Here is a 12,176-nt window from a genome sequence, read left to right on the forward strand (position 1 = left end):
GAAATGAAGGGATGTAACAGACTCCTATATAATGAACTCAAGTTCACTGACAGCAGCTGTTTTCAAGCTGTAGATTTCTCCACAGTTTAAAGTACTGAACTCAAGTATGAAAGTAGGAAAGATAAAATAATCCCTTGACCTCAGTGACAAATGCCTCTTGAGTAACTGAAGAACTGTATTACAAGAATTGGGAAAGCAAACCTTTGTTTCATTCAGCATTATGAAATAACATAACAGTACATGACCTTAAGTATTTATTTGGAAGTGTTTCTCAGCAGGCTAATAATGTCACAAATACATACATTACAATGATGAAAACAATAGTAAGTAATGCAGAATTTCAAGGACTCACACATCAGAGAGGGCTGCTAAGCAACGACTTCATTTAAAATGTTAGTATGTTAGCTAAGAACTTGCATTAGCTCCATGAGGATAGGGCTTTGAGTATGCCTATATTCCTGTTCTGCATTTGTTTCTAAACATATTTAAGAAGGTGTAATACCATGATATAAAATTTTACATTTTAAAGATGCACAATGGTATTGCCCAGTCTCAAACTCATTTTTAGGAAGATAGCTGTATGTTTTGTTTCATTGCTGACTTTACAGTATATTTCTTTACTTTGAGAAAACCCATTCAAAATCTCCTCTAATACCATAAATTTTACAGGCTATGTTCAAAATATGAAACATTTTTAAAAGTACAATTAAAATCAGGATTTTCATTCATTAAAAAGCCATAAAGATTAAAAACCAGAAGGCTGGATCCTCAGCAGAAGGTAAGTTATCATAGCCCTATTTTTAATTGAGTGACAGGAATTTATCAAACTGAGAATCTGGCCTTTCCAGTGTAACAGTAAGATCTACATTGTTAAGAATTAAATTCTTTCTTCAAAAACAGCAGCTCTCTTAAGAGGATATTAATTAGGATAGTAATGATACTGAGGTTTACCTACTCAATAACAAGTTCTTAGAACAAAATGAAGAGCCATTCCGCAAAAGCAGACTGAGTAAGAAAATCTAAAGCTTCTAAATTGAGGTATATTTATATAATTCTGCCTGTAAATCTGTACTTGAAGAAGTAGTAGGAAGTGCCATCAAAGTAAACTTACATCATTACCATGTTTTGCTTTATTAGAACTCAATGCTACATTGTTGTCTTCTAGGAATTCAAAGCAGACATGAATTATATATTTAACTAATTTGCTTTAATTGGGGGGTGGAGGAGGAGGAGCAGGAGTCGGCTTCATTTGGAAGCCTTTTAGTGAGTTTCAAAACATCCCAAGTTTTAAACATTTTTCAATGGTTTATATCTATAATTATGAAAGCTATTGCTCCTACTGATAAAAAAAATGAAAATTATTAAACCAAACTTAAGACTGAATTTTCTATTGTATTGTTCTATTCCATAATTGATACTAGAAAAATGGTTCTTTGAATCAGTCTTAAATTAGCGTTGCTATGCTCAGGTTGGCGAATGCTATAAGGGAAATTCTGTGTGCAGATAAAAAAAACAACTTTTAGGTTAGTCTGAACAATAAAATTTGGAAGAAATACAATAATTCCTTTATGGGCATAACCATCTGGATGCTAATTCTGGATTTGGAGCAATACTTGTAGGTGACTTTTATAAGTAATTTTAGACTGTGTACATACCTCGCTCCCACTGAAATACGACTGACAAGTAGGAGTCAAAATAGGCCAAAGAGTCTAGATTTTTAGTATGTTTAAAACTTTACCTCTATATCTTACTTAGGCAGTTTTGAACAAGAGTAAACTATAAATAACGTTTGAGAACAAAAGACAGAGGCTATAGTACACAGCCTAACATCTTTCATTTTAAAGGGATGTTTTACCACAAAGATTGTGTTAAGTATTGTTATAGTCCTTGAAGTTTTGTTCACAGAAACTACTGAATTTTCAACACTGGTTGAGAGTTGAGTACAAACAGGATGCATTCACATGCTTCTTACTAAGGAATCCTTCTGTAGTATCAAAGCTGCATTTGTTCCCTAAGCAAGCATATTCATTTGTTAGGTTTACATTGCCTTAAAGGATTCTAGTAGGAGAATATGCAAAATAAGTAATTGTTGGAATTCAAAAAGTAACACCTCTCATGGAAAAAACAAAGGATGCTCACAATAAATTTGAAGGCAACAAAAGCTATAAAAATAAGTTCTGACTGCTTCACCAGTAGCTTAGCACTAAGTGGATCTTCAACTTTGTCCATATATGTAAGAGTACTTTGGAATTTCATGTCTTTGCAGAATAACTTATTTTGTACAATAAATATGGAAATGTACAAAGTAAAGAATAATTATGTGCAGCATTGATAAAGTGAAAACAAACACCACCTTGGCTTAAATTAAATATTCATAACAGCAGAGATTACCTTTCATTAGCATTATGTCTAAAAACTAATAATGGCTTGTTCTGCTTAATCTTTACTTACACAATTGCACAGTTCCCTTTCTTTGGATTATTTCTTTAGGCCACAGACCATTCCCATTCTTTATCTGATGAAAATGCATCATTCCAGACCATGAAGGACTTGGCTTCATCTAGATCCTTTCCCGCTGAAAAGGTTATTTCAGACTGCCAGACACACAGCTTCATCTGAATCCTTACCACTGTCCTCGCTAGGCAAGCAGCCGCCCCCACTGGGGGACCTGCAGCTTAAGTCCTCCACACCAGACTCCTGATCACTGTTGGCTGAGAGGTCAGGATCAGAGCTTTTCAGGTTGTCCTGCGTCAAAATCAAGGCTGAATCCTCATCCCCTTGTGAAGGGCTCCGGGATGGGAATGATTTCAGATCGCTGCTATACTCCTGGGGAGTATTGGCTAAACTGTTGGTGGAAGCAGAAAGCCCTAATTGTTTGCTTCGGTCTTGCTGCTTACTCTGGATTTTATTATCATTTAATTGTATTTTCTGAAGATTGGCCAGTCTCTGAAATCAAGAAAACAGTATATATTACATGCACCCATTTAGGACCCAGGGTTCCTTTTAAGTGTCTTTGCCTTTTGAAAAATAAATAATTTAAAGCCCAACCCAAGGGGCACCCTTTGAACTTTTTTTCTGTTTATGGAGTATGAGACATGCACAAGTCTGTCACAAACTGACGCTGAACTGAATTAGAGAAGGATATAAGTTTTCTTTCAGGAATAGTATGGATGCGCTATCACAGGTGAAATTCTCACCTTAAAGAGAGAGGTCTACCTTTGTGCCTCAGAATGTCAAAAGCAAAACAATCCCTGTGACTTATGTGAGAACAAGCACCATGGCTGGACATCCGTATGCCAGAAGAGGATGTATTGTGTAGGGGATTCTGTCACATACGGAATTGGGTTTTGTTTGCCATCAGCTTGAGTCTGGGACATCCCAATCGAGTGTTTATTACCTCTCCTAAGACTTCCAGCTCTTCTTCCAGCTGCTGAGTCTCTTCCTTCACTGCCATCAGATAATCAGTAACTGACTGTCGAGGATGCAGCCCCTTTTCAAAGCGATTGTACATACCACTCCAGAACCTGGAATTGAGGGGAAGGTCAGCAGTTTTCTCATTTGGCAATATGGTATCAGAAGACTTAAATACATGCATTTTTTTCAGCCTTTTTTAGGTCCATCATTGGAGTGCATACATGTTCCATACATTCATTAACTATTTGGTAAGATTTATAATCGCTTAAGTCGGAAAAGATCTCTAAGATCACCAAGTCCAACTGTTAACCTAGCACTGCCAAGTCTACCACTAAACCGTGTCCCTAAGCACCACAGCTGTGGTTCATTACGGTTCATCTACATTGGCTCTGGCCTGAAGATGCAAATCTGTGGACATGCGCAGCTTGAACCACTTCTTATACACAATAGAAAGAAACAGGAATGTCTTGGATCACATGGCTCTGGGTGGTTCACTGATTAGGGTTTTCAGCGATTCAGGACGTTAACTATCAATCAGAAGTGATATAGCTTATCAAAAGAACAGGTATCCTCTAAGACTAATACAAACTTTTGCTACAGTATTTTCTTGTTCTACACTGTATGTGCTTTAGAGCAAAGGTACCTACCTATACCGGAGCCATGGTTACAGACCGTTTTTCATAATCCTAGTTGTTAACCATTATTTAACTTCCCACAAAGCCAATTTTGGAATTCTGTATGCTTATTTTTGTCTGGGGTAGGGGAGTGAAGGGCAGCTAATTACCAATTTGCTTTTTTTTTTTTTCCCCCTGTAAAGAAGGCTTAAAAACGAAGGCTAAAAAACAGTATAGTGTCCTGATCTCTTGAAATTTAAACTGAAATTTTAAACATGAGATGAATTTTTTTCTCTAAAATAATTATGGCATTTCAGTTGCTGCCTAAATATATGCTTACACCTCTCAAGTAAACAGAATGCTTAAGAAAACAAGCAAGCTGGGAAAGAAAGAAAAATAATTAAATAGGTTCCTTAGCTGGAGGTGTACTCAAGTGCTTTCCAGAACTGGGGACTTATGTGTTGTTCTAATGGAGAAGCCTCTGCTAGTGATACCAAGTTGCTGTACGCTGGATTGCAATTGATTTAAAATAGCAATCCATAGCAAAAGGAAAGGCAAACACCAGCCTATGGAAATTGCATGAAGCATACACGCTGGCTAGTTACCTTCCTGCTCTATGGAATTATCTGACAAACTCTTAGCTAAACACTTGAGTTGATTTTTCATTTTCAGGAGAAAAGGATTCAAACTGTAAGTCTGTAGCTTACTCTAGCATTCTTCCTTCCCGTTTTCCACAAAACACATGACCAGAACCTGACTTTGAGTATGTAAGTAGCTCACCAGACAGGTTAAGTAACTGAGAGACTTGCCCTCAGATGCACCTGTCCAGCCAAGTAGCTATTATTCTACCCCAATACTACACTGTATACTATTTAAGTCATGTTCCCCCTTAAGTGTACAGTCTGATAGCTCGGAAATCTTTACACACCCAAGTAATTCAATTAAAATCAACTGGATTACTTTTCTAATGGAGTATTGATATTTCTTTTACAAATCCCACTATGCCAAAGAATACAATTAATGGCTATTTTTAAACTCTTTTAACGTGGATATGGCCTGGAACAGTATATGTGATAAAATTCAGTTTCTGTCATCTAGGATACTTACTGACTTTTTAGCAGGTGCTTTTAGTTGCAGTTAGAAAGCAAATTAATTGCTTTTACTTAAGTCACAGTTTTCATGTATTTCTAATCAAGTTCTCCTTAAGTTTGTTAAAATTAATAGCACAATTAATTACTCAAGTCAGAATGTCAATACCAACAATTCTAAACTCATTAGGTTTAGTTCAATTTTGAAAAAAAAAAAAGAATTCATCGTGTATACTTTAAGGTATAACAACAACACGGAGAAAGTCTACTTTTATTTTTACTGAACGCTCAGGTTAGCAATTAAACTGTATCAAATCATCATTGTAAAATCTTGAATGGAAGAAGTATTATAAGGAAATTTAAATTTAGAAAACATCGATAAGAACAGAACTGAAAGAGCCATTTCTCAGTGGAAGAAGTGAGTAACCATGAAATTAGGACACACCACTATCAATATAGCTCTAATCTTAAGCTTCTTTTCAGACTAATACTCTGCTGTGGACTGCTGCAGAGGTGTTGGCTGACTGTGAGCGTGCAAGGAATGAACTCATTGCGTCTGAACCTGAATTCACTCTCTTTAAGTTCTCTTATGGAGCGATAAATACATAAATACAAAGGCATTATGTGCTTTTATGTACTAACACATCCTATGCTTCTCAGCAGCAAGTGATATTACCTACTTGTACAAGAAGTTGCATGGAGCCATCTGTGGGTACAGGGTCCCTTGGGTTTGGCTGTGGTTTGATCTGTAGAGAGGATTCAAGTAATCTGCACGGTTTTTCCACAGGTGAGCCCACAGTGAATATGTTCGTTCTTGGATTCTGAAAAATAGAGTCAAGTGTATAAATATCTCAAGCACAATTCAGGTATTGATAAAGCTTGGGTAAGACATTCTAGTGCTCTACTTGTTTACAATCAGCTTTATACTTCCTTAGCAGAATAAGATGTATCCCTTTGTTGGTCATTAACAGCAAAATCCAATCCGTTCCCCATAAAGCCAGAGCAGCTGGAGAGAGAATGTAGAGAGCTGGGTTCATTTTAGGCTTCCTCTGTAGAAGTCCTAGAACGGCCCCATGAACCTTCCCCCGCAGTATGCATGGAATGATGATGGACAGCTTGGTGCTTTCTTTCCTGCCCCACTGCTCTGCAACCCCTTCGTGGCCTTGGTGAAACTGGAGGCATTCATAACCCATGCTTGTTATGCGTGGCCAGTAAACAGGCAGAAGCCTGACACGTATATGAACATTGCCTGGCTGCAGAAGCTGAGTAGTCAATTGTTCTCTCTACTCTGAGTTAAATTCACCCATGGGAGGGCTTGTAATTATGCAAGCTGGCAATGACAGGTGCTGTATAAAATAATTGAGATTGTTAAAAAAAAAAAATGCTTTACATGACAGATCTTGCTTCTGTGAGGTGAAGTGACTTTCAGCTTCTTTTTAAGACTCCAGTGATGGGTCACTTTTTTTCTGTGGATTACGTGGAGTGAGTCACAGCAGGTTCAGTGCTTGGCCAGGTTGTGTGTTCTTGGTCTGAATCACATAATCATACATCTGAATCACATAATGGTGGAGTCTGTTGTCACATGTAAACTGTGATGGACAGTAAGATGCTTTGGGATGGTTTGCCCTAGCAGTATCAGCTAAAATTTCTTTGTTAGCATGAGAATTTTGGGGTATTTGGTCCCAAAGGTTTGAGAGATGGAGAGGATCACCTCCATAAAATTGGCTTTCAGACCTATTGCTGCACCAAAAGGATGCCCACACAAGTGAGCTGAGATTTCTCCTGCAGTTATAGCTTGGGATATGATGAAGCTATATCAAATGCTCTGCATTTGAGCAGTGAAAGGATCCAAACAGCAGCAATGACTGCCGCTTCCCTCGCAATACTATTGCTGTCATGATCATGATGCATGAGAAAAGCAGGGGGTACCATGATGTAACCTAGGAGCCAGGGCCCCATGCAGCAGATAACAAACATCAGCTCTGCCGTGAGTGATAATGTTGGCTCTGTTAGGAACTGAGGACAGGTAGATTAATGCATAATTGCTTTGGAGCTAAACAGCAGAAGGACAGTTTGGTAACTCAGTCCTCAGGAGGGGTACCAGACTAAAAGGCTGTTCATAAGTAAGTATCCCAGAGGACAGGACTAGAGTGGTGGCTGGGAAGAACATGAGATCCAAAGATAGGTTAGAACACAGAAGAGCAGTGACTGTTAAACTGAGAACTTAATTTTCATTAATATCATCATCTTTTTTTTAGAGCTTGCCTCATATGTTGTTAATACTTCAATAAGGCTAGGGCCACGTGGCTAAAGGTCTAATGCTCTCATCAGTTCTCACTAATCCCTGTCATGCACACAGTGGATTATACTCACAGCAGAGCCACGTTGCAGAGGATCAACATTTTTGGTATTAATCTGTGTCACCAGAAGATGACAGCCAGGAATGCTACGCTGCACCTTGTGCGTTATGGAAGCACGTACACCTGGGCTGGGAAACACTGGAGTCTTGAACACAGTAACACACCCACAGACCCCACCATAAATATGCTTCTAAAGAAAAGGCTTTCATACTTCAGCTCTCGTCTCTCCTTCTGGCTGTTACACAGGAAATTACCAAACTGGCAAGAATAGATATGGTGCTGTATGTGGATCAGGAATCTCTCATTAAATTCAAAGGCGCAAGGAAATTGTTCCATTAACTGCCAGACACATTCGATGAACTGGTCAATAACAGGGGATATCTCTTTTGGATCTCCATCTAAATTGCCATACCTAAAACAGGACAAGACACATTCAGTTATAACCTGAAATCCGCTAGGAAAACTGGATTGATGAATCCTGAATTAATGAAAACAAAGCCCTCACACTTTCAGCGCACAAACTATATTCATTTCTAAAATCTCAACCACCAGCGTGTTTTTACTTACAAAAATGATGCAAGGCTCATGGAGTAGAAGGAAAGCAGAATTTATCAAATAGAAACAGAAGCCCCTTATGGGTGTCTTGTTACTTCACATCTACTAACAGCTGGCTGCTACATAGCCACGTTTTAATGCTATTAATACACAGTTATGCCACAGTAACAGAAGTCAGCATAAGAATGACTGCAGTGACTTTAGCAAGCTATCCTAGACAGTCTGTCAACGTCAGACCATTGCCAAACCCAGAAGACTGAGCAGGAGAGGAACAGAACAACTTTGGCAGAAAACAGTTTAAAGCTGCCCTCTCTTGGTGACATTTTTAGAAAGTGGGAAATTTTTACAGCTACTTTATCTGTAAAGTGAACATGAAACTTTCTATCTATAAAACTGTCTGTTGAAACCACTTGCTGTAGGGTACGCTGAAGAACAGGAACCTGAAAACACAGAACACACAGAAATAAAAAATATTTTGTAAGTCTACCTAATAGGAAGAAGCATTTTCAATTAATTATTCTGCTTGTCTAGTGTCATAAAGCTTGGGAAAAATGGAAAGTGGAAAAATGGAGAGTGGAAATCTATCAACATCTAAAATCAAACCCTTCACTTCTACTGTTACTATGCATCAAAGCGAGCATAACAGTATTGTACTGGAAATCAGAGTACAGCCATCGGTGATTACATTTCATTGTATCTATCACCTGATAATAATAGACATCTGGCAGCATTATTTTTTAATGTGGTAATTCCGGCTGGAATTTCACAAGTGTTGTGGCGCTTATACTGAAAAGTTGTTTTTTTGTGTGCGCTTTTTTTAAAGAACATAAATTTATATCCGAATCAAGCAATATCATGTAGTTAAGCTCCAATACAAAAATTACACTTTATATTTTTACAGAAACTAAAGGAAAAGAAAGAAAATAAAGAAAACATGGATATTTATCCATGTTTATACATAAACTTTTCAGACATTTTCATTATGTTATAGCCTTTCTATTATGGATGCACAAAATAACTTGTCCAGATAGATGACTCTCTGCTTTTCCTTTACCTGATGTTTCTGAACAAATGCTATTGTTTTCATTGGAACAAAGCATAATAAGAAAAATATATTTTAGATAATAGGTAACTCAAAGACATGCCTAAATGTAAGTACTATCCTGGAAGATGTACACTCTCCTGAACAGGGACTTAAGTGGGAAGTCTTGGCACTACTGAAAGATCTCCTGGATTCCAAAGGGGATTTTCAAGCCACATACTATTTTTTTCCTCACATGCATCATAGCAATTGCAAGACCAGCACTCAGTATTCTTCATAGCAATCTTGTAGTGAATATACAATAAAAGACAGATACAAAAATATTTCACTTTGATTTTTCCAGGCAGCTAAGTTATATAGAGGGGGAAGATGGATGTGATGATATCCTGAGGGTGTGTTCTGTTGATATGCTTTGAAAAACAAGTAAAGTAAAATTGGAATGGCAGTGGATACTGACTACGTAAAATACATATAGAGAAAAACTTCAGCACAGCCTTACCTGTGGTTAAATTTGTGACCAAAGGAAATCCAATCTTTTTCAATTAAAACCTAAAATGAGAATATTGCGTTCAGTGTAGTGGAGCAGAGCTGACATATTGAAGCAGGTAGAACAAGCAGTATTGGAATCCCAGGTATTTTTTAGAATAAACAGAAAAGTGATGAGCAAGATATGATGTAAGCAAGCAGTATCGGAATCCCAGAAAAATTTTACAGCAAGCAGAAAAATGATGAGCATTGAGCACCACTGCCAACTCAGAAGAAAGTAGCGTTTTTGATTAATGCAAGTAGGATGCCAATATTTCAACATAAATTAGGTTGCTTCATCATTTTCTAAACCAGTACCTAACAATGTTTCAAACCTCATCTTAATGTGTGCCCATTAACTTAACAGGCATTCCTAGATGCCTCACTAGTGCTGGTGTGCTTGGTAAAGGATGAGATCTTCCAACATGCTTGCTCATTGCAATCTAGTGTCTGGGGATCACACACTTCTGACACTCATAACTTCATTTATTCCAGAACATAAACACAAACTCATGCTTGCACCAAAAAGCCCCTTGGGCCACAAGAAAGTTTCTTGGTTGAGTTTATGAAAAAAAACAGATGGGTACCCAACTGCTCCACACCTTTGATAGCATTTCATAAAGAAATGGGAAGACTAACTTGGATGGATAAAAACCTTTATACATAAGGAGAAAAAAAAATAGAGAAAGTTGATTTTCCATCAGAAAGAAAAAAAAGATAACATTTTCTAAAATGATGCCATACTATTTTCATTTACTATGTGAAAGAGAACCTGCTTACCATGAATCCCTTCATAGTTCTGTAATATGGGTCCAACAGAAGGCTTGCTACAGAGCAAACCTGGGCTGTTCTATCCCAGCCATCAGAGCAGTGAACAAGCACACTCACACCTTCCTCAGCTACAGCCTAAGAATACAGAAAAAGTCAGAGATTTCACAAGCAGCAGAAAGGCAATAGTAAGAGAGGAAAAGTGAGACAGCACAGTATGGAGGGCATTCATTTGAGAATTGGGAAAACTTTGGGTTTGTTTAATTTTGTTTCTAATTCTGCCACAGATTTCCTGAATGATGTTGAGCATTATTCCTCTCATTTGGAAGGTCTTAATCGCATCCCATCCCATGCAATACAGTGTTTGCAGCATCACCTCTTTCTGCGCCAGTATGGGAGGACGAGGGATCCATTTCAACAGTTTCTTGTGCCAAAGGAGCAGTGAATGCTGTCCCACATGCCAAGCAGCTTTCTAACCGCCAAGTTGTTAGCTATTCTGGTTTTGAGTTACTTTCACCTCCTCTTCATAAAGCTGTTCTGCATAGAATAGCTAAGTATGCTTTTGGGCTATGGGGAGACAGAAGAGAGAACTAACCCTCTGACCTTATCCAGAAAGGAAGAGATCTGAATTTCAGCACCTGTTTTTTGTGAACACCAGTGAGACACAAACATTGGATCTGGGGACTTGAAGGCACATACTACAAAATCTCGTTTGTAATTTGTGATAGGCATCCCTCCCTGTCCTTTAGATGCACTAAGAGGATAGATACATTGGAAAAAAAAAAAGGGGGGGGGGGGTACTTAGCTATTATGGAACTTGCAGATAAATACATTTCCAAAATATACCAGCAAATTCACCTAGAACACAGCTTCACCGATTCTCAGTTCCAAAAGCCTACTGTGTACAAGAGGATCCAGACCACACAGAGCAATTAAAATACATCAACTGGCAAGAGGGGACAACTGTCTAAAGCCAGCTCAGCTACTGCTAATGCTCTCACTCACGTACCAGCAACAGAACAGCCATATTTCCATATGGCTCTTAATTTCCCTTCCTGATGGCAATGTCAATAATGGTAATGTCTGCCTCCAGTGCCAGGCTAGCATGGATATTATTACACCATACTGCATTAAAAACATAATTGTAAAGATTTCTGATGAAGCCTGTGGTAGTAGTGAACATCCATATCTAATAAGCAAGATTGTACAAATACTTTTAAAGTGAATAACTGAGGAGAGAGGATCCCATTTTAACCATAATCCAGGAGAAACACACAAAGAGGGGATTTGTACAATGCTCTCCAAAGTCTCGTGTTGCATTATTTTTGGAACTTGAGGGTTATTTTAAATTCTAAGGATTTTGGCCTTTGCCATTTCTAAAGAGAACTATGTTTAGAAAAGAAAGAAATAAAATAGGTTAGGAAAGACACTGCTTAGATAAATAAACATTTAGGTTAAATTTGGGCTTAAAAGGAAACAAGGAATAATAATAAATTATCTATGTTTATCTCAAGAGACAAGTAAATTCTACCAAAATAGAACCCATACGGGCAGAAGACCAAAAACTGAGAACTGGGAACTGTGCAAATAAGAACAGGTCAAAATGCAAGCCTGAGTAAGCACGAGGCTGGCAAGCATATGGACAAAGGATATACTTTTTGGATATTAAACACTAGCCACTGGGAAAAAATTGGCAAGAGCTAATGTAAATGACTTGATTTCTATAAGCTAAAGAAGCTAGTAGGGCTGGGAGAAATAACACGGGCATTTATCTTGCAGCTGGCATTCAGGTAAGAAGCTACAGCTGCTG

The 12,176-nt window shown here is 37.9% G+C and overlaps 1 protein-coding gene across 5 annotated transcripts in view; it reads right to left on the reverse strand.

Annotated features, from left to right (window-relative positions):
• Positions 1 to 244: 244 nt before the first annotated feature.
• MTMR7 (myotubularin related protein 7) overlaps positions 245 to 12,176 on the reverse strand; it is a 51,283-nt gene continuing 39,351 nt past the window's right edge. For 2 of the 5 annotated variants that reach the window (XM_083835022.1, XM_083835021.1), the window contains exons 10-15: positions 10,379 to 10,504; positions 9,573 to 9,622; positions 7,688 to 7,888; positions 5,797 to 5,937; positions 3,398 to 3,524; positions 245 to 2,946 (exon numbers count right to left, since the gene is read on the reverse strand). In XM_083835022.1, the coding sequence (XP_083691148.1) occupies positions 2,590 to 2,946; positions 3,398 to 3,524; positions 5,797 to 5,937; positions 7,688 to 7,888; positions 9,573 to 9,622; positions 10,379 to 10,504 (1,002 nt within the window). In that variant the 3' untranslated portion in view covers positions 245 to 2,589. The remainder of the gene's footprint in view (positions 2,947 to 3,397; positions 3,525 to 5,796; positions 5,938 to 7,687; positions 7,889 to 9,572; positions 9,623 to 10,378; positions 10,505 to 12,176) is intronic. The other 3 variants (XM_083835024.1, XM_083835023.1, XM_083835025.1) reach the window with 3 other exon arrangements.

The sequence above is a fragment of the Anser anser genome, assembly GCF_964211835.1.
Source record: "Anser anser genome assembly, chromosome: 4".
In the NCBI taxonomy this organism is placed as follows: Eukaryota; Metazoa; Chordata; class Aves; order Anseriformes; family Anatidae; genus Anser; species Anser anser.